The 24,300-nt window shown below is 35.6% G+C and overlaps 1 protein-coding gene across 2 annotated transcripts in view; it reads right to left on the reverse strand.

The window, feature by feature from the left end:
* Positions 1–717: 717 nt before the first annotated feature.
* The window catches only part of LOC149548326 (elongator complex protein), a 79,598-nt gene continuing 56,015 nt past the window's right edge, over positions 718–24,300 (reverse strand). For both annotated transcript variants that reach the window (XM_089792409.1, XM_089792410.1), the window contains exons 5-9: positions 3,977–4,046; positions 2,081–2,316; positions 1,912–2,004; positions 1,528–1,603; positions 718–1,348 (exon numbers count right to left, since the gene is read on the reverse strand). In XM_089792409.1, the coding sequence (XP_089648535.1) occupies positions 1,131–1,348; positions 1,528–1,603; positions 1,912–2,004; positions 2,081–2,316; positions 3,977–4,046 (693 nt within the window). In that variant the 3' untranslated portion in view covers positions 718–1,130. The remainder of the gene's footprint in view (positions 1,349–1,527; positions 1,604–1,911; positions 2,005–2,080; positions 2,317–3,976; positions 4,047–24,300) is intronic.

Raw genomic sequence — 24,300 nt, forward strand, 5'->3', positions numbered from 1 at the left:
TATACAAATTTTGTTGAAGATATGGTGAGTTCCTATGTGTTGCTTCTACAGTATTGCAAGTTGTAGTGTAAGGTTAGTTTGAACTTGATTAAATACTAAGTTTGATTGTGAATATTCATTTGGCTTGTACCAATATTGAATATTTGAATGAATGTTCGCAATGTAAAATCCCCTTGTTACCTTTGGAGATTGCATCATCCTCGTACAATTTCATTTGTAAGCAAAGCTTGGTTAAGGAATTCACTCATCTAAGCATCATCCATTGTTGTCATTGTCCTTGTGAATAGAGTAGATTTCCTAGCCTTTCAAATCCCTTTTATCTTTATTTGAAGTAAGTAAGTTAGTGTTCCAAGTTCTAGCCACATGGAGAAGAAGAATTGATTAAGTCCAAAAAAATAGCACATATCTCCACACGAATACCAACAAGATGACGCCATATTCACTAGGTTATATCCAGCAGAAAGTTTATCATTTGCATTGTAAATCTTGGGGTTGCTTCATTTGATCACACATTTCCAGATTCTTTAGCATTTGAAGTTTCCTTATTCAAGAACGAATACAATACTTGGTATTTTATTTTGCATGTTGAAGTGGTCACAAAACTCACATCAATACATGGAAACATCAACCTTCTAGCCTTGAGTCAAAAGTCATTCCATTTACACGATTTGGAACATCACAAAACTATATCAGCCTCTGTGCCAAAATTCAATCAGATTTACACGATAAGTTGCATTTCTTTTATTGCTTTTGAAAGCAATTTGTAAATTGACAGTAATTATTTAATGAGTTTCTTCCTTCAAGATTATGATCTGTTATACCAAAAGATGCAATAATCTACATAGTTCTCAAGGAAATGTTTTCACATGGTATTCGCTCTGCACAGAAAAGATATGCATGTTGTTTGCCACAAACATTAATTGAAAAGATAGGATAGGGTGAAGATCCCAAAATCCTATCTTCCCAAGGTTTTTTCAAGAATTCAGCACAGTGGTGTAAAAATGAAAAACTTTATCTTGGGAACCTCCACTAAAAGGATTTACTTTACAATTAGCCTCCTCTATCCTAACGAATATAAAAAATTACTAATTTTGAATCTCAAATTATCAAAGCTATTTTTTCTTAAATCTTTAGATATCCAAATCATCATCGGGATCTTCATCTGAATCAGGTCTCTCATCATCTGAATCTCTCACATAATGTATCTCACCTTTTCCCCCTTCCTTTGATGCAACAGATGAAGCAATAACTGAATTCCTAGTAGCTTCTTCAGAATCCAAAACAGGTGAAGCTTTCCATTCAATACTCCCTTTTCTTCCATCATAGATATGTATCTCCTTGCCATTTCCTAAATACATAACACACAATGTAATACAAGTAGCGTTCCACATCAGAAAAGACAGGGATCTAAACAATAAATCTGAGCTATTAAAAACAAATCTCTAGTAAAATGAGAGAACAGTTCTGCTACAATATTACTTTCTAATGTTTCCATTAATGTTGAAGTACACATATCTGCCACCCTACCTTGATGCTCAAATGGAAGAGTAACTTTTGCACGATCCTGACGTTCCTTTTCTGTTAATTGAAGATTGAATCGGACCTGTCACATTGTTTGCACTTAGTTTTTAGCTGAAAAATAATGTTGTTATGCAATAGGAGAAACTTAACAAAATAATGGAGGATAACTACACCATCTGGATTGATTTCCATCCTAACGCTATGAGGATCTTTCTAGAATGGTATAGATACAATTGGTAACATTAAAGTAGATATAAGAAAGGCAAGCAAGCTCTTCATAAACTGACTTGACCAGATTCAAAGCTGCAACAAAAAGGACCAGCCCTCCTAAAAATTCAATAACATCAAACAATGTGCTTATTAAAGTGGCACAGTGCAAAATCAACAAACCTGGGGAATATTACTACTTCCTTTAACAATCAAATTCCCATGGGTAGTTGGGGAAAACTTCACATTTGCCCGCTCCAGCTTGAATTCTTCAATCTGAACAGAAAATTGGAAATCACCAACACTGTAAATATTAGAATTAAAGACAACATCAATAAATTAAGAAGCTTACCTGTTCTTGAACTCTCCCATTTCGGCGTTTTACGCGTAAACGAAACCTCCCTCTTTTCAAATTCTCTTCTAAGGCAGCCAGATTGTGAGGATGACTTTTCAGTCCAGATAAATCTCTTGATAGAGGGGTGATTGGCTCTATAAAAGCTACCATAGAGGACATGTATTCAAGAGCCATTGAAGTGCTAAGGTTGTGTACCTCCGAGTGAATTAACAACAAGACACATGAGATTTGAGCTGCATGCCAAGACAAAATTGACTTGAGAGACCCCATGCCAGTTCATTAAAATTAAAATGCTGTCTTGACCTGCAAATTATCACAATCAACTAAAACCACAGGAACTTAATATAGAACCCAATATTATCCAAAGCCGCAATTTTAGGATTGGTCTGTTACTTTGTAATCATTTATAACATTGTTAGATTCTTCTATTAATGTTAGCCAATGAGTTTACTTGGATTATTGATAAGTCAAAACAATACAAAAACAACTATTATCCATATTCTCAATCCATTATTCTAGGATGGGTTTACTCAATAGTCAAAATACATTTAGACCCAAGAAGCCGGGTTCGGACCTTGGAGCTTGGGTCCGGATCCAGATTCAAGCCCGAGTCCGCTTCGGGTCCAGGCAGGGTCCCTATTGGGGAATGTGGGTCCACAGGCAGACCCACAGTCCCCAACAGGGACCCTGATTGGACTCGGGGGAATCCATGCGGACCCGTGGCCGATGGGGTCAAAAAAGTGACCCATTTTTTGATGACCCATTTGACCTGTGAAAGGCATTTGCATCTTTGATACTATGAGTCTATGATCATTAATAAACTATTAAACATTTGTCATATATCATTATGTTTCAAACTTTATTATTTGTCAATCTGATGAACTAGTTTATGTTTTGAAATTTTCATTTTGCAATGTAGTAATTTTCTTTACAATCATGAACATAGATTAATGAGTGAGTATTTAATGTTTATCTTTGACATTTGGCATTGATCAATGATCAAGTAACATTGATATATTCATACTATGAAATGACTTAGTTTTACAATTATGCACATTTCTCTTTTCTTTTTGCACATACACACACACACACACACACACACACACACACTCACAAACCCACCCACGAACCCAAATGGGAAAAGAAAACTTGCCTGAACCCACGACCCGAACCCTGAAGCTGAATCGGCAACTTAGATTTTGACGGTGCTGTTATCATTAACCAGTAAGGTTAAATGGGAATCATTGATGACACAATTGGATATAGACAATAGATCATGGCATTATGATTTTGAAACTACTATTATAGACTTTGTGAGTTCTTAATGCTATAAAATGAGCACTTTGCTCCTTAATTTTAATCAGCTCAAATTTAGACTTTGAGGGCTGATTGCAGGAGACACCTTTCAGGAAAGACTCGGCATCTTTTTGATCGGACTTGGAGGGTTGATTGCAGGAGATGCATAAAGGAAAAAACTTGACATGATAGCACGTCTACTTATCCCACCTTCAAATATCTGCTTATCCATATGTCTTATTTCTAGTTTTTGTATTTCTCATCGCATGTCCTTATTGCAATAGAGAATAACAAGTATAATTATTAAAATATATAAAAAGGAAAAAATACATGGGAAAATGATGGTGCAAAGCTGTTTCCTGCTGCGAGGCAAGATTTGTGTGTGTCCGTCTTGTGAAAGATAAGAGTTTATGAACATTCAATTGAAACCCTAGAAAGCTCCACACAGATCAGAGCTGCAAACAAGAAAAATAAATGAATCTCATTTTATATTGGTTTCAGATAGCTGCATCATTTGTTAAAATTAACTTCACTCATAGGAGTCTGTCATGTACATAAATATAAATACCAGTGAAGCAATAGGAAAGAAATACAAACCATGACAACGAAGGTTATTTATGAGGCTTGCTACCGAAGGCAGTGGTAAATGTCTCATCATGATGCTTACCTGCACAGTACAGAAATGATTTTCAAAAGACAGTATCCATAAAACAGTCTTGATTGATTGGCATTCTTCATTGTGTGAAAGAATGTAGAAATTCAAAGCATGAATCTATGAAAACCAATTATTTTCAAGTTGTATGATTTCTTTTAAAGGAAAGAATGCTTTTGACCTCAAGCTATGGACAGGTGAGGTCACATAAAGGGGCCTCATCCTCATTTAAACATTCAACATTAACACACCAACGGAGTTTGAACCTTGATGGCCAGAACACCACCACTGTAACTTAACCATCAAAACATGCCAATGCCAGAAAGTTGCATTATTGATAGAAAACCACTAAGGCTTTATTTCTATGGATATATATCTTTAAGTTTCATCTTAGTGTAGAATGGACCTTTACCCTCCCCATGTCTTCCTATATTAGCTGAAGAAACAACATTCAAAACCGTAGTTACAATATGTGTGAAATACCATCTGCACCATTAGTAGTCACTTCAATGATCTCCTCCAGTGTTTACAGTTTTACACTTCCAGAATGGAAACATGTATATCCCTTAGCTGCTTGATTTGAAACACATCCAAGGTTTAAATGGCTTCCTTCATCTTTTACAAAACCCAACTCTTATTTTTTGCACATGGACTATAATGATTATAGAGTATGCCGTCTTATATGCAGAGGCCATCTGACTGTTTCACTTTTATCACATGATGCGAAATAGCATAGATCTGGGTAGATTTAAGGCCTCTGCTGAAATAGTGTAATTATTTAGAGTAACAAGATTCATGGTTTTGTATCTGATCTTAAATCTTCTATTATAGCTATGTAAGAGGATTTTAGGGCCAAAGAATACAAAAGCATTTCAAAATATTGAAAATGTCAAAGATGAGTAATTAGTCAGAGCTCAATTGCAGTAGCATATTTCTTTTCTAAATGTTTCTGTAATGTAGTTGGAAAAAAACTCACGTTTCATCGTAGCTAAATATGTGTATTATAGAGTCAGATCACGCATGTCCAGTCTTCCACACAATCTCTCAGATAAGTAATTTGTCAGAGCTCAGCTGCAGAAGCATATATATTCTCTCATTGTTTATGTATAACCTATTGCACTGTCTTTGTATGTATCCTGCACAACCCAACATGCACTTTTATACAAAGGGAATTTGTCTCGACTCCCAACTATATCCAACCTGCTTTTGTTTTGGTATTAAGAAAAAAAATTATCATGTAATAGTTGACATGTAATTATCATCTCATATTTGATAGAATAGTTGATATTTATTATTAACATACTATATAAAATTCATTTCTTATCTGCATCCCTTTCAACCTTGCTTCTCATCACATTACTGATGTGGTCACTATTTCCCATTTCTTGATTCCCGTAAATCATGTGCAAACATAAGCACAACAATCCATTACACAAATCTGGAAAACTGAAAGCATTGGCTAGCCCTCACTATGTTTCCCATAATCAAAAGTTTTGTTAGCATGCTTCATCCTCTAAGGAAAACCATTATAAAAAATTAATATGTCCCTTTCTTGATGGTAACTAGCCAATATCCACAAATTTACAGTTTGTTGATGTTTTAAATTTCTAGCCAAGAAGACCTTAATATGATTTAAATTCAACCAAGCATACAGTAAGCCTGCAGTGTAGCTAGTGCTATTATTTCGATTTTCAATATAGCCCTAGATACATACAAGGTAACATGTCAGCAGGAACAGGATGTGTTATTCAGACCTCACTAGTGTTCTGCCTACCCCATAGCCTAGCATTCGAATAACAACAAAGACTTGCTAGAAGTTTATGTAGACCAATCAATGATATGCACCAGCATTTTAGCAAGATTAGCAAACTAGTATATAGTGAATTGTTTGGCATGCATGTGGCAAGGCCATGAAGTGGTTGTTCAAAAGAATTGGCATCATATCCAATAATGTGGCTAGGATCCTACAAAGTTGCATGGCATGTATAATGCCTTGGAGAACTCTAACTTGAGATGCAATAGCACTGGAGAGGACGATCTTTTCTAGCTCACAAATAATCATGACTAGTATTAGTAGAAGACAGATTAGAAAGTGTGAACAAATTTCTCCCTTCCACCACCTTATAACTGTTTTCCTGATCTTCTTACCTTCTCATTCTTGCCCTCTCTCAGCCCCTCTCTCAGCTAAATCCCATTTGGGGGTGTTTCTCCTTGTCACTCCCTTTGCAGCTTAAAAGACTAAGACATGGACAATGTTGTGGACAATGGTCACAAGGTTGTAAGTGCCATCTTTACACAGTTCAGACCTTAACGCAGAAAAAGTAAAGAATGGCAGGCACCATCCACTTCGACACAAGAAAGGTTTTAAGAGAAACAATCAAGAATGGATGCAAAATGAGATCCCCTTGAAAAGTTAGTGGATCACATAATGTGCATTAAAATTCCATTCTGTCTATGCCCAGGCCCATGCACTTGAGGACACTAACTATCGAGTGACCTACCCTCCAGAGTTATAGAATATGTAAGCTGAGAGTTTAGGCGAAGAAAAAATCAGCATTAAAGTGCTAATGTTAAGGTTGAATTTGTCGATGTTCTGGTAGCTTTAGGAGGATAAACCTGTGAGATCAAAGAGAAATTAACATAATTACAATGATTCGTATATATTATTATATATATACACAACTATAATTAAGTTTGTGATTATATTAATTATATTAAATAATAGACATGTCCCATGAAGGGACATGTCTCTTCTCGGTTTATTCCTCATACAAATTTAGAGATCAATGCATTTGAAAAACATATACCAAGAAGGCAGTGCTATTACATTTGCAGCAATCCTTGTAAAATCAACCTGGTATCAGAGCCAAACTGCAAATGTAATAAAACAATCAAAGACATGATAGAAAGATTTTGTTCTTGTAATCAGCGTATAGAGTCAAACAATCAGAGCAAAGCCTTGGGGAATAATCAGACTGAGAAAGTGATAACGAAAGAATACTATAAAGTTTCTCACAATTATGTCTATCAATAATGGGATGTGATCCCTACTATGGATGATGAGGCTAAGACAGTCACAGCATGCAATTAATCTATTATGGATGATGAGTCCATGTTGCTGGTTCAAACCAATGTTCCGGGACTCTACGAGTTTGAGCAGGACTCTGCAAGTCCGAGGCAGAGGCAGCCTTTCCGAGGCAGATGGCCTCTGGACTTTGACTTGGCTGAGTCCTCGTCGACTCGCAGAGTCCAAGGACTCGCCAAACTCGCCGAGTCTCGAGCCTAGGACTCTCGCCGGTGGCTAAGGCCATAAACTGCAATTTTTTTTGGATTTATCATTATATTTAGCCTCTATGTTGTCATCCTCGTGGTTTAGCTCATATTTACAATTTTGAACAGCCCCTTGGTTAGAAGAAATTCCATCATCTATTGCACTATTTTCAAATTTATTAGAGTATTTTCCTCCCCTAAATGTATGGCCTCGCATACTATTATGTCATCATTTTCGAATGGTTCATCCCAATGGAAAAACTCATTTTCTACCTCAGAATTATCTTGTAAATAAACATCCTCATAAAAAGGCATAGATAGATATATGATTATCTTGATACTGTTAAATTGATGATGCTTGCACCTTGACTTTGATATTTTGTTGTGATCAGTTTACAAACTAATTTAACATAAATAAATAAACAATCACCCATAACAATAGATATCGTATGTTGTCTAAACTTATTAAATTCATGCTACTACTCCCCAAATTGAGTTTTCTATTCTTTGAAAGTTATTCTCGTCATTTTGTGGTGGAAGATGCCTCTGTATGGACATATAAGACTGAAATAACTACATTTATTCTGCTAATTCTGTTGAACTGTCTTTATTCTGTTGTTACCTCCTGTAAAAGGTAACTGGAATCAAACAATAGAGATTTTACATGTATTGATGGCACTTTTGCTCATAATCTGTTCTGGCCCATCCTATTTCTGCCCTCAACAGCCAGGTCAGCTCTCAAAAAAAATCCATTTTTTGTCCATTTAAAAATACAGTAACATAACATGTTGATATGTACTGAACCTGGTTTTTGACCTATAATATGTACTAAACTTTAAATTTGATCTCTATATGAAGGAAGTTGGTACCCCTAATTCAGTAATATACATGTTTTTAAGAATATTTTTGCAGATTTATGTTGAAACATATGAATATACATGTGCACAGACAGGAACATAAGCAGGAACTGTATTCAGTTTTTTTTCCTTCAGAAATTCACTTATATACTTATGTGATCTATGCAAAATTGTGTATGTATATTAAGCAGCTTCTACTTATCTCAATTATTGTGTATTTGATGTTAATTGACTAAAAGATGGATGAAAAAAATCTTAAAATCCTTAAAAATCTTTGAATGTTGTGGGTTTTTCAATTTTCCAACTCCTTGCCAAGTCTGGTGGCCGAGTCCAAGTCCGAGTCGGGTTTTGATTTTTCGAGTCCGAGGCGAGTCCGAGTCCCATAACTATGGTTCAAACCCCCGACACTCTCACACCAGATGATGTCTCTACCTGTTGTTTTTTCCTTTCTTCGATTTCAAGATATTTTAGCTTCATTCGATGGCCGTGAGGATGCTGCAGAGCTTACAGAATTTGGTGTTACACCTGCCAATCCCTTTGCTTGACAATTTCTAGAATCTTTTCAACAATTTCAGTTTGCACAAATCCTGCAATCATTGCAAACAATGAGGCATTCTGTCAGATAGTCTACATGCCCTGTCTATGCTTCCACATTCTGCATACCAATTCAACAGTGTTTCTAACGCAGCCTTCAAAATCTTATACGAGTCAAGCATTGGGGGGTTTTTGGAGGATTGCCTCTTATTCTCTGCTCAACTCATTGAAAATCACAAGAGGACCAATGGACAAGTTCCAGTGGAAATTGGGTCAGCGCCTCTTTAATTGCATCCTTCAATTCAGACTTGATGTTGACATTCACCCACATTGGATTGAAGTTTGCCTACAGATTGATAATGTAACATGTGATCTGCTTCCACCATTAGACTTTGACAATTCATCTGAACAACAATTTCCAGCAAAGATCTGTTTGACAGTACATCCTAAGCATGGATCCCAAGCTGTTTCTTTGAGTGTATCCACGAACATGTTTAAGAACAATTGGGTGGCCATGAGCAGTCGATTGTGAATGGGACTGATGAAGAAAAATAGAGTGGACTATGTATGATTCCACCACCAAAAAGCCGTTACATAGCACTTAGCTTCTTAAGTATATTATTCCACATAAGAATAAGGAATAGGATGTACATAGGGCTTTCAAACAACCTTGACAAATGGCAAACATATCACGTGCCACATTTCAGTGTAACATACAAAGAGGAGGAAAATTATTTGGTAATCACCAATTCAATAGAACTATAAAAGAAAGTATATTGGCCACAAACGATAGTGACCATCCACGTGAGAAAGAGAATCAAATGTATACAGTGCTCATACATTGGTGGTCGTGACACATGATGGCGGTAAGCATGAATTAGATCATTGAATACTGATGTGGGAGTGTTAAGAGAATATTGTCATCCCCTCATACATGAAACAAGTTTTAAGATGAGGGGTCATCGGACCCCACAAAGGTATACCATATTAATGTTTTCCTTTAATTACCAAATGATACTATAATCATATATATATAGTTTTCTATTCATTAACATATGAAGTAATATAATTTGATATTATATTCTAACAATAAATAAAGAAATATTTTTAATAATAATGAAATTATTATAAAGTATTCTGGGAGGAAAGATTGATCCAAAACTTAATAGCTAAGTTACCGGTTCGTGTTCAATTCCAAGTTCAAAGTTCGAGAACTGGTTTGCAAGTTTGTCAAAATTTTGGAAAGGTGTTTGGGTTTGTTTGAGTCCGTTAGTGCAAAAACATGTAAAAATTTAAAATTATATAGATATATACATTTATGAAGCATGAGTTAAAATTAGAATGTAGCATACTAGCATAAACACATTTAAACAACAAAAACACCATAAACTTGTAATCATAGTGATCATACCATCATATAGTTCAACATCAAAGATTCAGAACATTAAATATAAATCATAACATCAAGTTCAAGTATCATTGTTTCGCATTCATTGTTCAACGAATAGAATAAAAATCTATTAATATTTTAAGCTCTTCAATCTTCATCTTCTTCTTCATATTCTTCTTCTTCTTCTTCTTCTCTAACATTAGTTGACTCAGCAATAGAGCTAAGGCCAATGGGATCAGCAGCAACACCAATGGTATTGGCATCAAATTTTTCAAAAAATGACAATGAGAGGCCACCAAAAGCATTTCATGACAACCTTTTAGGGTTATGGATGCCAAAAACTAATTAAATTGCAAAAACAACACTTTATTGTTGTCTGCAAGGCCCATAAACCACATGGTTCGATTATTTTGGCTTGGTTCGCCTGGGTTCGAACCAGATCAAACCAGCAGGCAAAAAATGGAACCCTAACAGAACCAGACTGCGAATCAGACCCGAACTTCGAACCAATTCAAACTTCTGAAGGTCCTGGGGTCCAAGGACGGACCATGGTAACTTAGCTTTATAGTGTCAATATGGAAGATCAGTAATCCCCATCTGACTAACATGACTATGTTTATGTTACATCCCAATTTTTGACCCAATTTAAAATGTTCATAAAGTCGTTGAGGTTCACAAGAAGTCAGTTGACAGTTAAATTTGTTATAATCCTACGAAATGGTAAGATGGTTAGTCGTTATGATTTCATATGAAGATAACATGCTAGTTGATTATTTATTATGAATTCATGGAATTGAAAAGGTGGTTTTCCATTATGATTATTAATGATTAATAACTTGTTATGGTAATATGATTTAATTGCAGAGAATTTCTTTGTAGGAAGCACGTCAAAGGGGTGGAAGCATTGTCAAAAAAGATTGGGTATAGGAGCATCACCATCACTAGGCAAATAGGTATGAATCGTGAATCACCATGGTTGAGGACCTAGTGATTGCATAATAGGATACACACATTAAACATGCGTGAGCTATTAAATTAACATTTAAAATATTAGTTTTTTTTTTATTAAAAATAATGCGTACTGTTTATATCAGTTTTGTATCACTATATAACATATAGCAATCAAACACTTGATATGGGATATCAAACACTCAATTCCTCTCTTGAAAAGTTAATACTCATGAAGACATGAGATAAACTCCAATGTTCCTTACACCTGTGCATACTAACTCAATTATACCGATGTGATTTGTTGGTAATCACGTAGGCAGCCTTACGTTATTCATTCAAGGATAACTTAGACCGATGATATTGTATGAGTGCAAGATGATGTTGATGGTGGTGATGATGGAGGGTGTGTTCAAATGACTTATGCCTTCCTAACTTTCTTAAAATGAAATTCGACTACTCAACTACTTGCTATTCTACTCCTACTCCTATGAATGGAAAGATTAGCAAATGGACGGGGATCGAATCTGATGAAAGTTTACCAGCAGCTCTACCTCCATAGATGCAATGATTCAAGGGAAAAGACTAGTTTACCACGCAAGGCTTCCCAAAAAGCCGCTAGTTATAGATCCCTATCAAACATCCACTAATATCACCATGCAACTACCCATCTACTCTTACTCTTACTTAACAACCTTCTTGAAATAAAATCTACTTTAGCAACTTCATTGAAATCTAATTCTATCTATTGGAAGTAGAAACCATGCAACAACACCAAATGTTCTTAATCACCATAAAAGTCACAACAATGATAAAGAGAAGCGATTTTGGTATTATCTTAGCAACAATTTTCTTCAAACCTTTACAAATGAGAGCAAATGGCCTTATATAGAGGCCAAAATTACACCCAACGGTAGAGATTAAGAGGCAAAACCAATGATCCAGATTGGATCCTAGAAACCCTAATTAAGGTTGCCACTCCATCGACCAATGAGAAGATGCCACCTCATCAATGGATCAATGATGAAAAAAAAAAAAGTGACAACTAATGAGAAGGCACCAAAATGGTAGCCAATTAGAATCAAACACCTATCCTACCCAAGAAGAAGGAGAATTTGCCACTTGGGCTTACATTAAATGATCTTCTAATATAGTTCTACCCTTTTCTTTCATCCTTTTAGCCAAAGTGATGAACTTGGCTAGCATGTTGTTGACTTCCTTCATGGGAGGGCAAAATGTATGCATCATCTTGAGCTCAGCTGAATTCATCATGTTGCTTGCTGCTTGCAGTGTCTTCTCATGATTGTTTTCATATTCTTTCGAATATTCAATAAAGGCATTGAGGGAGGCAAGGGTGCCCAAATGTTTCTTCTTGATGGCAACATTCCCAAACTCATCCAATCTTGATCCAAATTCTGTCTCATTGACGTCCTGCTCTCTGATATCTTCAAAATCAAGCGCAGCCCCAACATCGCTCATCATGGTTGAAATGGAAGTGTCAACGCCTAGGCTGTACTATGTAATCTCGTTCTGTACCTCTTCAAGTATTCTCAATCTGATAGTCAAGGCAACAAACCAAGACTCCACCATACTCAATCCTCCTTCATCTATCAACTTGGCTCTTTCCAAATATTTCTCCAGTAGCTCAATGAATGCCTGTAACCTAGGAATGGTTAAGTCCTTGACTGGAAGGAAATCCTTCCACTCATTGTCAAATGTTCTGAATTTGTCTTTAACAACCACTAATGACCTAAATGTCGAGACAAAGGAAGGCAAGATATTTCGCCCATTTTGGATTGTATCATGGACCCAATCCTTGACTTCACGCATCTGAGCCAATATCTCTTCTATGTTGCTTCTGCTGTCTTGTGGAAGGGTTGCCTGATGCAACTGTTGGACAAGCTAGCAATCTCTTCAATACTTGTTTTTGGCCTCCAAATTTACAATCCTTTTGTTTGCCTTCCTCAACCTTTCTTTAATTGAAACCATGCCTTCCTGGATCTCCTCACATTCCATGTCATCTGTGATTCTTCCCAAGTTATGCTCTACTATCTCATATTCCTAAGCTACAATCTCATCCAATGCTTTGCTAACCGTTGGTATAGCAATCTGAACTTTTCAGTGACCATCATTGTCGCTCCTAATTACCTTTGCCACTGTTTTTGCAATTTGTTTCTAATTCTTGCTATCACTCTTTTCCATTAATCCTTGGATATCTTCAACTATTCGGGCAATCACTACCTCACCTCTTGGCATAAGCATTTGCCTTTGTTACATCCCAATTTTTGCCCTAATTTCTCTTTAGTTAAAAAATAGTCGTTGAACCAGAATAAAATTTTGGTTGTTCATGTGAAGTTAACCGTTGTTCCACCATGATAGTTATAGCCGTTGCGTTCATGTGAAATGAATATAGTTTATAGCCGTTGTGTTCATGTGAAATGAATATAATTTATAGCCGTTGTGTTCATGTGAAATGACTATAATTTTTCTTTAACAGTTGTTCAATCAGTTATTATGTATGATGAAATTCCTAACGGTATTATTTAAGCAAATTATGAATTATGAAATTGATGTTTTTGGCGAGAAAGATTGTTTTGAAGGTTGCAGGATAAAGACTCCAGAAGGAGGGGAAGCATTACGAAATGAGGTCATTCGGAAATGGGATGATCATGTGACCTAGTTATCAGGAATATCAGGTTTGATCAAAAAGACACCATGGCAAGGTTGTCAAAGCTAGACAATAAAAGTTCAAAGTGGAAAGTTACATGAGCTAAAAAAAATAATGCAAGATTATTAAATTAAATAATAAAATTCTTACCTTTTTTTAAAAAAAAATAAGTACTATCATTTAATATTATATCATTATTTTGATTAGAATCACAATTAAATATTTGCAAAGTGGCACTATTATAAAAGGATCTATAATACAATAATGTCACTTTGAATATACTTAACTATAATCTAACCAAAATAATAATATAACATTAAATTATATTAATAAAACTTTTCACCCATTGTCCCAACGTTTTATATTTCCAATTGATGGGAATTCCAATCGTATTTCAATCTTGTAACAGTAGGAGATGAAAAGCCAATTCATATCTTTTAAATTCTGCCTTTGTCGTTTTCAAATCACAATAACAAATGTTTCCGCCTGTTCCTGTCTTTGCAATGGTCTCAGGTACTGTCTACCAATAATCCAAGAGTGGTGTTAAGTGAAAGTCTCTCTCTCCCTGCCATGAGATATCTGTTCTAGACTTCCTTTTAAGATTCCATGATCTTCCTGCCAAACATTCACCGCCTACAACCTGTTTTGGATAACCACGAAATCATTTATCTGAGCCACGTGAAAGCCATTCTTGCACGTTTTCTGAGAGTCGGGATTCAACTTATATTGAAGACTTCACCAACTGGGCGCTCAGTAACTATAAACAAGTAAGAGTGTATTAAAAACGTTTTCATTTCCTTTGCTCACGGGTTTCCACCTTTTATGTCTTCTTCCTTTCTGAGTCCGGTTGAAACAGAGTGAAGGGTTCTGTATAAAGGTTGAGTCATAATATTACACTTGTGCTCATCATAAATTGTAGAAAAACCAACAGAGTTTGTAATCATTGTTTAGCAATTAAAGTAGATAATGCTTATGATAGTATTAAGACTTCTGATCTCAATTTATTCTGTCTGATATTACCACTTCAATCAACAATACTTTTGAATATAGAACTATTCCATTATCAGCCATGTTATAAATCTGTAGAACCGAATCATGAACTATTCTGCTTCAATAAACCGAAATTAGTAATAATGATCAATTCTGAAAAACCACGAAATTCTAAGAATGCAGAATCATAATCTTATGAATAAGATATGACGAGTTCAAGCACCGAAGAATCACCGATCTAAAGATCTGTTAATGGTGTGAGGTGTAGATGAACCTGACAAAAGGAAACAAGAAAAATATCAATAATTAATTATAATCAAAATAATCTAATTAGCTCATGTAAGTCCACTTTGATGATTAATTGTCAAGCTGAGCAGTGGAGATCGGGTTATAAAAACCCACCTCTGAAATCCCTGGCCAAAGCGATAAAAGGGTAAACATGCCACAACAAAAGATCGCGTTGTTGTCCTGATACTTCAGCTATTCAATCGAATAGCTGTTGGGACCTCAACTCACCTGAGTACTCCGATGACTGGATCGATGAACATCCTAAGCCTAACCTCAGAGTAGAGAGGGTCGTTCTATTTATTTAGAACTTGTGGGGATAAGTAAAAAGGTCCGCGGTTAGGAGGTTAAGCCTACGTTAATGCTTCTTCTCTCACCAAAATTAGAGCTTGGTCAATTAATTGGATAAGTCTATCAAGTAAATCAGTACGTATCTTTATTTTATTTAAGTTATCTTTATTTCTTTAATGCAATATTTTTTCTCTGTAAATAGATGAATTATAAATTGAATCTTATTAATATGATAGTTTGGAGTTTTTCTTTACAATAAAATAGATCAGGATTTTTCAAACGTTAGAATGAATTGATATTCAGTAAATAAAATAGATTTAGAATTTAAATTAACTTCAGTTTTAGTATAGATATATCTCAACAGATAATTTATTCAGTTGATTTTGTAGTTGTATAAGAAACTGATGTTACATATGGTATCAGAGCGCTGGGTTCAACACTGAACCTAGGGCTCATCACGTCCATAAAATCTAATAAATATGAATATAAATACAGGATGCTAGTACGTAGAACACCCCACAAGAAAACCCGACATCCTATATTTCCTTACCTCATAAAAAATATGACTAAGTATGACTATTCTAGCTGCTTTGAGCCTCGAGATGATGAAACATTGTATCAAGCCATACAACGAATGAAGAAGGAAAGGATTCGATGGACCCCGGCCAAGAAAGCAGCGAACAAGAACAAATTGATTCAGAATTGGAACGCTGAGCAGAAAAATTCCCTTCTTCATTTTCATTGATCTTGGATGGTACGGGACATGTACCAAATTAAGCCAGAAGTTGCAAAACAAAAATAAACCTATTCTATGAATGTAGGTAACCTCATTAGAGGAATTTTTGTAATAAAGGATTGCTTTGTCGCGCAATGTTAAATAAGATTTTTGCTTTGTTGAGCAATGTTAAAAAAAAATTTGCTTTGTTCAGCAATAGATATGTTTTTGCAATTATGCTTTGTCGAGCAATGGATATGATTTGTAATTAAAGATTTGCATAGATGTGCAATAAAATAAAATAAATAAATATCTTGGCAAACAATGGGGATTAAACTTTTGAGCAACAAAAGCTAAACTTTAAACTTAATTGTGTAAACTAACAGGTGCAACTCCTGGAAATACAACATGAATAACGAGGATGTGGAAAACCGAGAAATAATCTGAGAGAATCAACAAGCCTCTAACGAATTATTACTTCAAATTCTTCAAGAAACACAATTAAAATTAGAAGCAATGGATAAAAGAATGAGTGAGATGGCAGCCCAGATGGGGCAACAACGCGAGGAAATGCAAGAGACACCCAGAGTTGAGACTAAAGTCTCGGAACATAATAGGACTCCCTCCCCTAAGCAAACTGATAAACAAAAGAAAAGGGAGATTGTAGCTGATTTATCAGCTGATATTACGAAAATTAAACCTCCAAAATTTTGTGGTATTGAATCTGGGGAAGAAGCCGAGGCATGGCTGACGGAGATGGAACAATACTTTGAGATTCGGAATTTTTCAGAGACTTCTAAGGCTGTTTGGGGTATATACCAATTCACTGGGGAAGCAGCAACTTGGTGGGGAAACACTAAGGTAGAATTGAACATTAGATCTACCGACATAACTTGGGAAAAGTTCGTCAAAATATTTAGAACACGGTGGTTACCTCAAACCTTCTATGACCAGAAACTCATGGAGTTTCAGAATCTGAAACAGGGGGAAATAACAGTTCATAAATATTGGGAGAAATTTACCAGATTACTTAAGTATGTACCCCCTTACCAGCAGGATACCAATCTAAAAGTAAGAAAATTTATCATGGGTTTGAATAATAGAATAGGGGGAGCCGTAGATGTTTTAGCACAACGAACCATATAAGAAGCCTTGGAAAAAGCTGTGCGTCAGGAGCATAAAGTCAAAAAGGATGATTATATTAGGGACAGCAAGAGAAAAACCAATTGGAACTCAGAAGGTGTTGAATCTGGACCACCAAGGAAACAGTTCAAGAACTTTAAGAATATCAAACCTGATAATCGAAGCAGTGGAACCAGAGATAATCAGGGAAATGTTCATATAAACAAAAATGACAGGAACAATGAAAAAAGAGGACCTGTAGGAGGTTGTTTCATTTGTAAAGGAAATCATTTTAAAAGACAATGCCCTAACCTCAATCAGCAACAACGCCCATCCTTGCCGCAGCAACAACAGGTTTTTCAACAAAGAATTCATGCAGCCCTGGATAATCATCAAGCAGAGCAACAAATAGGCCCCATTGAAACACTGGGTAAGATTTATGGTAACCCGGTAACTATTCTTGTTGATACTGGAGCAACAGAATGTTTTATTTCACCTAAATTATTAAGTAAATTTCCAAAAAGATCTGGCTTTATGGCAAAACCGTGGACAGTCGAATATGCAAACCAAACAAGGGCTAAGGTAGAGCAATGTTTGTTCGAAGCCCAGGTTGACTTTCCAAACTTCTCTACAGAACTAAATTTATACGTAGCACCATTAGGATCTTATGACATTATTATAGGAATAAATTGGCTCAGCGAGCACAAAGCTAAGGTAGATTGTCTTGCCAAAACAGTAAGTTGTGTAGATGACCAAGGCAAGCCTAAAAATATTTCAGGGGTTAAACATAAAATGAGAGTCCAGCAGATTTCAACAATGCAGCTTAAGAGGTATGGAAGAAAAGGTTGTGAGATATTTGCAGTAAAAGTTGAAGATTTAAGGGAAACTACACTTGGAGATGACTATATTTATAAACATGGGGAAATTAAACAAAAATTAAAAGAATCATTTGAAGAAAAATATCCCTATCTAAAGAACTATCAAGATGTATTTCCTAAGGAACTTCCTGGATTACCCCCTTCTCGGATATTTGACTTCTCCATAGATTTAGTACCAGGAGTAGAACCTATATCCAGAGCCCCGTACAGGATGACCACCACAGAACTTATGGAATTACAGATTCAATTGCAAGATATGATGGATAAGAAAATGATTCGACCCAGTGTCTCACCATGGGGAGCCCCTGTATCATTCGTAAGGAAGAAGGATGGAACCATGAGGCTATGTATAGATTATCGAATGCTTAATAAGGTCACCATCAAAAATCGGTATTCGCTACTCAAGATAGATGATTTATTTGATCAAATGAAGGGAGCGACTGTGTTTTCAAAAATCGATCTGAGATCAGGATATCATCAGCTACGAATAAAGGAAGTAGACATACATAAAACTACCTTCAAGACTAGATATGGACATTATGAGTTTACAGTCTTACCATTTGGATTAACAAATGCCCCTGCAACTTTCATGAATTTAATGAATAGTATATTTCACGATTGTCTAGACAAATTTGTGTTGGTATTCATAGATGATATTCTTATTTATTCTAGAAATGAAGAAGAACATCAGAAGCATTTAGAGATAGTACTACAAAGACTTAGAGAACATAAATTGTATGGGAAATTATCAAAGTGTGCTTTCTACCATATGGAAATTCAGTATCTAGGGCATATAATTTCAGCACAAGGCATAGTAGTAGATCCATCTAAGATTAAGGCGATCAAAGAATGGCCAATACTCAAAAACGTGTCCGAAGTCAGGAGTTTTATGGGGTTAGCTGGATTCTACAGGAAATTTGTCAAAGACTTTTCAAGAATAGCTTATCCAATCACAACACTTCAAAGAAAGGGAAAGAAATTTATTTGGACAGAAAAATGTCAATTAGCTTTTGAGTTGCTAAAGGAAAAACTGACTACTGCAACTATTTTAAGAGTACCCAATCCACAGAAACCATTCGTGGTAATCACTGATGCTTCAGGTGAAGGATTAGGGGGTGTGTTAATGCAAGAGGGACAAGTCACCGCCTATGAGTCTAGAAAATTGAAGAATTATGAACAAAACTATGCACCACACGATCTAGAATTAGCAGCCATAGTCCATGCTTTACAAATGTGGAGACATTATCTAATTGGAAAACCCTTTGAAGTTCGATCTGATCATCAAAGCTTAAAATATATTTTTACTCAGCAAAATTTGAATGCTAGACAAAGGAGATGGTTAGAGTTCTTAGCAGATTATGAATTTGACATAAGCTACATTAAGGGAAAGGAAAACAAGGTTGTCGATGCCTTAAGTCAAAGGAGGCACATTTCAGCAATGACTAAGGTAAAATTCCAATTGAGAGATCAGATTTTACAGCATTTGGAGAATGATGATTTTTATGCAAAAATCAATTTGGCACTTATTAGAGATCCATAGGACCCTAAATATTCAGATTTTAATTTAGAGGAGGATGGACTGTTGAGATATCGCCACAGGATTTATGTGCCCAATCAACCTGAGTTACATAGATTAATTCTAGGGGAGTATCATTCAGTTCCATATTCAGGACACCCAGGAGTCACGAAAATGTTATCAGATATAAAACCTTCATACTATTGGGAGGGAATGAAAAAAGAGATAATTGAATTTGTAGCAAGTTGCTTAGAGTGTCAAAAGGTGAAAGCAGAACATAGATACCCAGCAGGACTGTTACATCCAAATGAGGTACCTAAATGGAAATGGCAAGTAATATCCATCGACTTTGTGCAAGGGTTGCCTATGACTCGAAATCGACATAATACTATTTTGGTCGTGGTGGATAGATTGACTAAGGTAGCACATTTTATTCCAGGAAATTTATCCGATGGAGCATCCGAGATAGCCCATAAATTCATAAAAAAAAATTTCAGATTACATGGGGTACCAGAGAAAATTATCTCAAATTGTGATACAAGAATAACTTCCAGATTTTGGCAGACATTATTCTCAACCTTGGGCACTAAATTGAATATAAGTTCAGCGTATCATCCTGAGACAGCAGGTATTAGAGGATCTTCTAACGGTCTACTGTATGGATCGACAGTATCAATGGGAAACGTATCTTTCTTTGGTTGAATTTGCATATAATAACTCCTATCAATCTTCGATTAAAATGGCACCTTTTGAAGCCTTGTATGGTTATAAGTGCAGAACCCCAGTAAGCTGGAATCGACTAGAAGATAGAGTTATAGTTGGCCCGGAAATGCTTCTAGAAATGGAAGAACAAGTACTTCAGATCCGTCAGAGATTGAAGGAAGCTAATGACAGGCAAAAAAGTTATGATGATGCGAAAAGAACACCCAGAGAATTTACTGTAGGGGACAAGGTGTTATTAAGAATTAAGCCTCAAAAAAGTACTATTAAATTCTGCAAAAATGCTAAATTGGCTCCCAGATATGTGGGACCCTTTGAAGTTTTGGAGGTAGTTAACCCAATAGCCTACAAGATTGCTTTACCTCCAGCCCTTGCCAGGATGCATAACGTCTTCGTGTCCTACCTTTAAAAGTTTGTTAGTCATCATGAACACATGATTGATTGGAAGTTGTTGCAGGTATGAGAGCCAGGGGTGGTAGAGGTAAAGCCAACCAGAATACTCGAGGTGCGTGAGCTGCGCTTACGAAATCGAGAAGTAACTCAGTGCAAGGTTCAGTGGGACCAGTATTCAGAGGATAATGCTACGTGGGAAGACTATCATGATATCTTTCAAAAATACCCTTATCTATTTTCAAAAACTGGGAACTGAATATTCCTCTTATTTTTAATTTTAATTATTAGTTTTCTTTGATACTATTTCATCGTGGACGATGAAAAACCTAAGGGGGTGGATATGTTACATCCCAATTTTTGCCCTAATTTCTCTTTAGTTAAAAAATAGTCGTTGAACCAGAATAAAATTTTGGTTGTTCATGTGAAGTTAACCGTTGTTCTGTCATAATAGTTATAGCCGTTGTGTTCATGTGAAATGAATATAGTTTATAGCCGTTGTGTTCATGTGAAATGAATATAGTTTATAGCCATTGTGTTCATGTGAAATGAATATAGTTTATAGCCGTTGTGTTCATATGAAATGAATATAGTTTATAGCCGTTGTGTTCATGTGAAACGAATATAATTTTTCTTTGACTGTTGTTCAATCAATTATTATGTATGATGAAATTCCTAACGGTATTATTTAAGCAAATTATGAATTATGAAATTGATGTTTTTGGCGAGAAAGATTGTTTTGAAGGTTGCAGGATAAAGACTCGACGAGGGGAAGCATTACGAAATGAGGTCATCCGAAAATGGGACGATCATGTGACCTAGTTATCAGGAATATCAGGTTTGATCAAAAAGACACCATGGCAAGGTTGTTAAAGCTAGACAATAAAAGTTCAAAGTGGAAAGTTACATGAGCTAAAAAAAATAATGCAAGATTATTAAATTAAATAATAAAATTCTTACCTTTTTTTTTAAAAAAATAAGTAATATCATTTAATATTATATCATTATTTTGATTAGAATCACAATTAAATATTTGCAAAGTGGCACTATTATAAAAGGATCTATAATACAATAATGTCACTTTGAATATACTTAACTATAATCTAACCAAAATAATAATATAACATTAAATTATATTAATAAAACTTTTCACCCATTGTCCCAATGTTTTATATTTCCAATCGATGGGAATTCCAATCGTATTTCAATCTTGTAACGGCAGGAGATGAAAAGCCGATTCATATCTTTTAAATTCTACCTTTGTCGTTTTCAAATCACAGTAACAAATGTTTCCGCCGGTTCCTACCTTCGCGATGATCTCAGGTACTGTCTACCAATAATCCGAGAGTGGTGTTAAGTGAAAGTCTCTCTCTCCCTACCGTGAGATATCTATTCTAGACTTCCTTTTAAGATTCCGTGATCTTCCTCCCAAACATTCACCGCCTACAACCCGTTTTGGATAACCACGAAATCATTCATCTAAGCCACGTGAAAGCCATTCTTGCACGTTTTTTGAGAGTCGGGATTCAGCTTATATTGAAGACTTCACCAACTGGGCGCTCAGTAACTGTAAACAAGTAAGAGTGTATTAAAAACGTTTTCATTTCCTTTGCTCACGGGTTTCCACCTTTTATGTCTTCTTCCTTTCTGATTGGGTTGAAACAGAGTGAAGGGTTCTGTATAAAGGTTGAGTCATAATATTACACTTGTGCTCATCATAAATTGTAGAAAAACCAACAGAGTTTGTAATCATTGTTTAGCAATTAAAGTAGATAATGCTTATGATAGTATTAAGACTTCTGATCTCAATTTATTCTGTCTGATATTACCACTTCAATCAACAATACTTTTGAAAAGAGAACTATTCCATTATCAGCCATGTTATAAATCTGTAGAACCGAGTCATGAACTGTTCTGCTTCAATAAACCGAAATCAGTAATAATGATCAATTCTAAAAAACCAAGGAATTTTGAGAATGCAGAATCATAATCTTATGAATAAGATATAACGAGTTCAAGCACCGAAGAACCACCGATCTAAAGATCTGTTAATGGTGTGAAGTGTAGATGAACCTGACACAAGGAAACAAGAAAAATATCAATAATTAATTATAACCAAAATAATCTGATTAGCTCATGTAAGTCCACTTTGATGATTAATTGTCAAGCTGAGCAGTGGAGATTGGGTTATAAAAACCCACCTCTGAAATCCCTGGCCAGGGCAATAAAAGGGCAAACATGCCACAACAAAAGATCGTGTTGTTGTCGATGACTGGATCGATGAACATCCCAAGCCTGACCTCAGGGTAGGGAGGGTCATTCTATTTATTTAGAACTTGTGGGGATAAGTAAAAAGGTCCACGGTTGGGAGGTTAAGCCTATGTTAATGCTTCTTCTCTCACCAAAGTCAGAGCTTGGTCAATTAATTGGATAAGTCTCTCAAGTAAATCAGTGCATATCTTTATTTTATTTAAGTTATCTTTATTTCTTTAATGCAATATTTTTTCTCTATAAATAGATGAATTATAAATTAAATCTTATTAATATGATAGTTTGCAATTTTTCTTTACAATAAAATAGATCAAGATTTTTCAAACGTTAGAATGAATTGATATTCAGTAAATAAAATAGATTTAGAATTTAAATTAACTTCAGTTTTAGTATAGATATATCTCAACAGATAATTTATTCAGTTGATTTTGTAATTGTATAAGAACCTGATGTTACAGCCTTAACCATAATGGTGCAGTGCATCTCCCCAAATCTAGATTTGGTTCAATTAGCAAAGCATTGTCAATGGCCTCAGGCGCCTGGCTTATTTCCTCAATATCAATTGGCCTATCCTCTTCTTCACTAGTGACTGTCACATCCTCTCCACATTGGTTTTCCGAGAAAGGAGAGTACTCAGTGCTATCAGTGTAACAACTTGATTATGAATCAGAGCTCACTTTTACCGTGGCCCCTTGTCCACTTGTATTATTCTCTTAGCTTCTAGCCTCAATTATGCTCTCTCTTGATGGTGCTGCATTCTGTTTCTTTGCTGGAGGTTCCTGATGTTCTTTACTTTTCTCAACCTCCAAACCTCTCTTCTTGTTTTTAATTGTTCTTTGTTGCTAGCTACTTTCCCCACATTTTTGTCCGACTGACTCCTCTAGACTTTCCTCCAGTTTCATCTTCTCATAAGTAAGGTGTACCCTCTGACTTTGTAATTTCCTTAACTTCTCATTGTACCACGACTCAGTGTGCAGATCAACTGTCCTTGTAACTACCTCCAAGGAAGGATCCTAATGATCATCCCAATCCACTGGATTCAACTCCATTCCATCCACTGTATCATAATCTTCTCTTAGCACATTTTCATCATCTTCTAGTTGATTGGGAATATCAAGGCCTCTACATCTGATTGCCCTCATCATGTTCACTGGCAATCTTGAGAAAGCTAGCTTTCTCACATGAAAGTCATCCTGGGCATTGGCCCAAAAATCTTCTATAGTAGGAACATGTTTAAATGTATTTCCATGAGATGCTTTGATAAGACCATTAGGATCGAATCCTTGCCTTGCTCTATACCATCCTAGATGATACCATTCTAATTCTTTCTCCACAGTTGCAAAGGCGACAGGATTGGGACAACTATCATTGCCAATTCCAAATAAGATAATCCTTGTCTCACTTTTAAGTTTCATCATTTTGTT

The sequence above is a fragment of the Cupressus sempervirens genome, chromosome 7, assembly GCF_028749045.1.
Source record: "Cupressus sempervirens isolate cs-2001-9-10 chromosome 7, ASM2874904v1, whole genome shotgun sequence".
Classification (NCBI taxonomy): domain Eukaryota; kingdom Viridiplantae; phylum Streptophyta; class Pinopsida; order Cupressales; family Cupressaceae; genus Cupressus; species Cupressus sempervirens.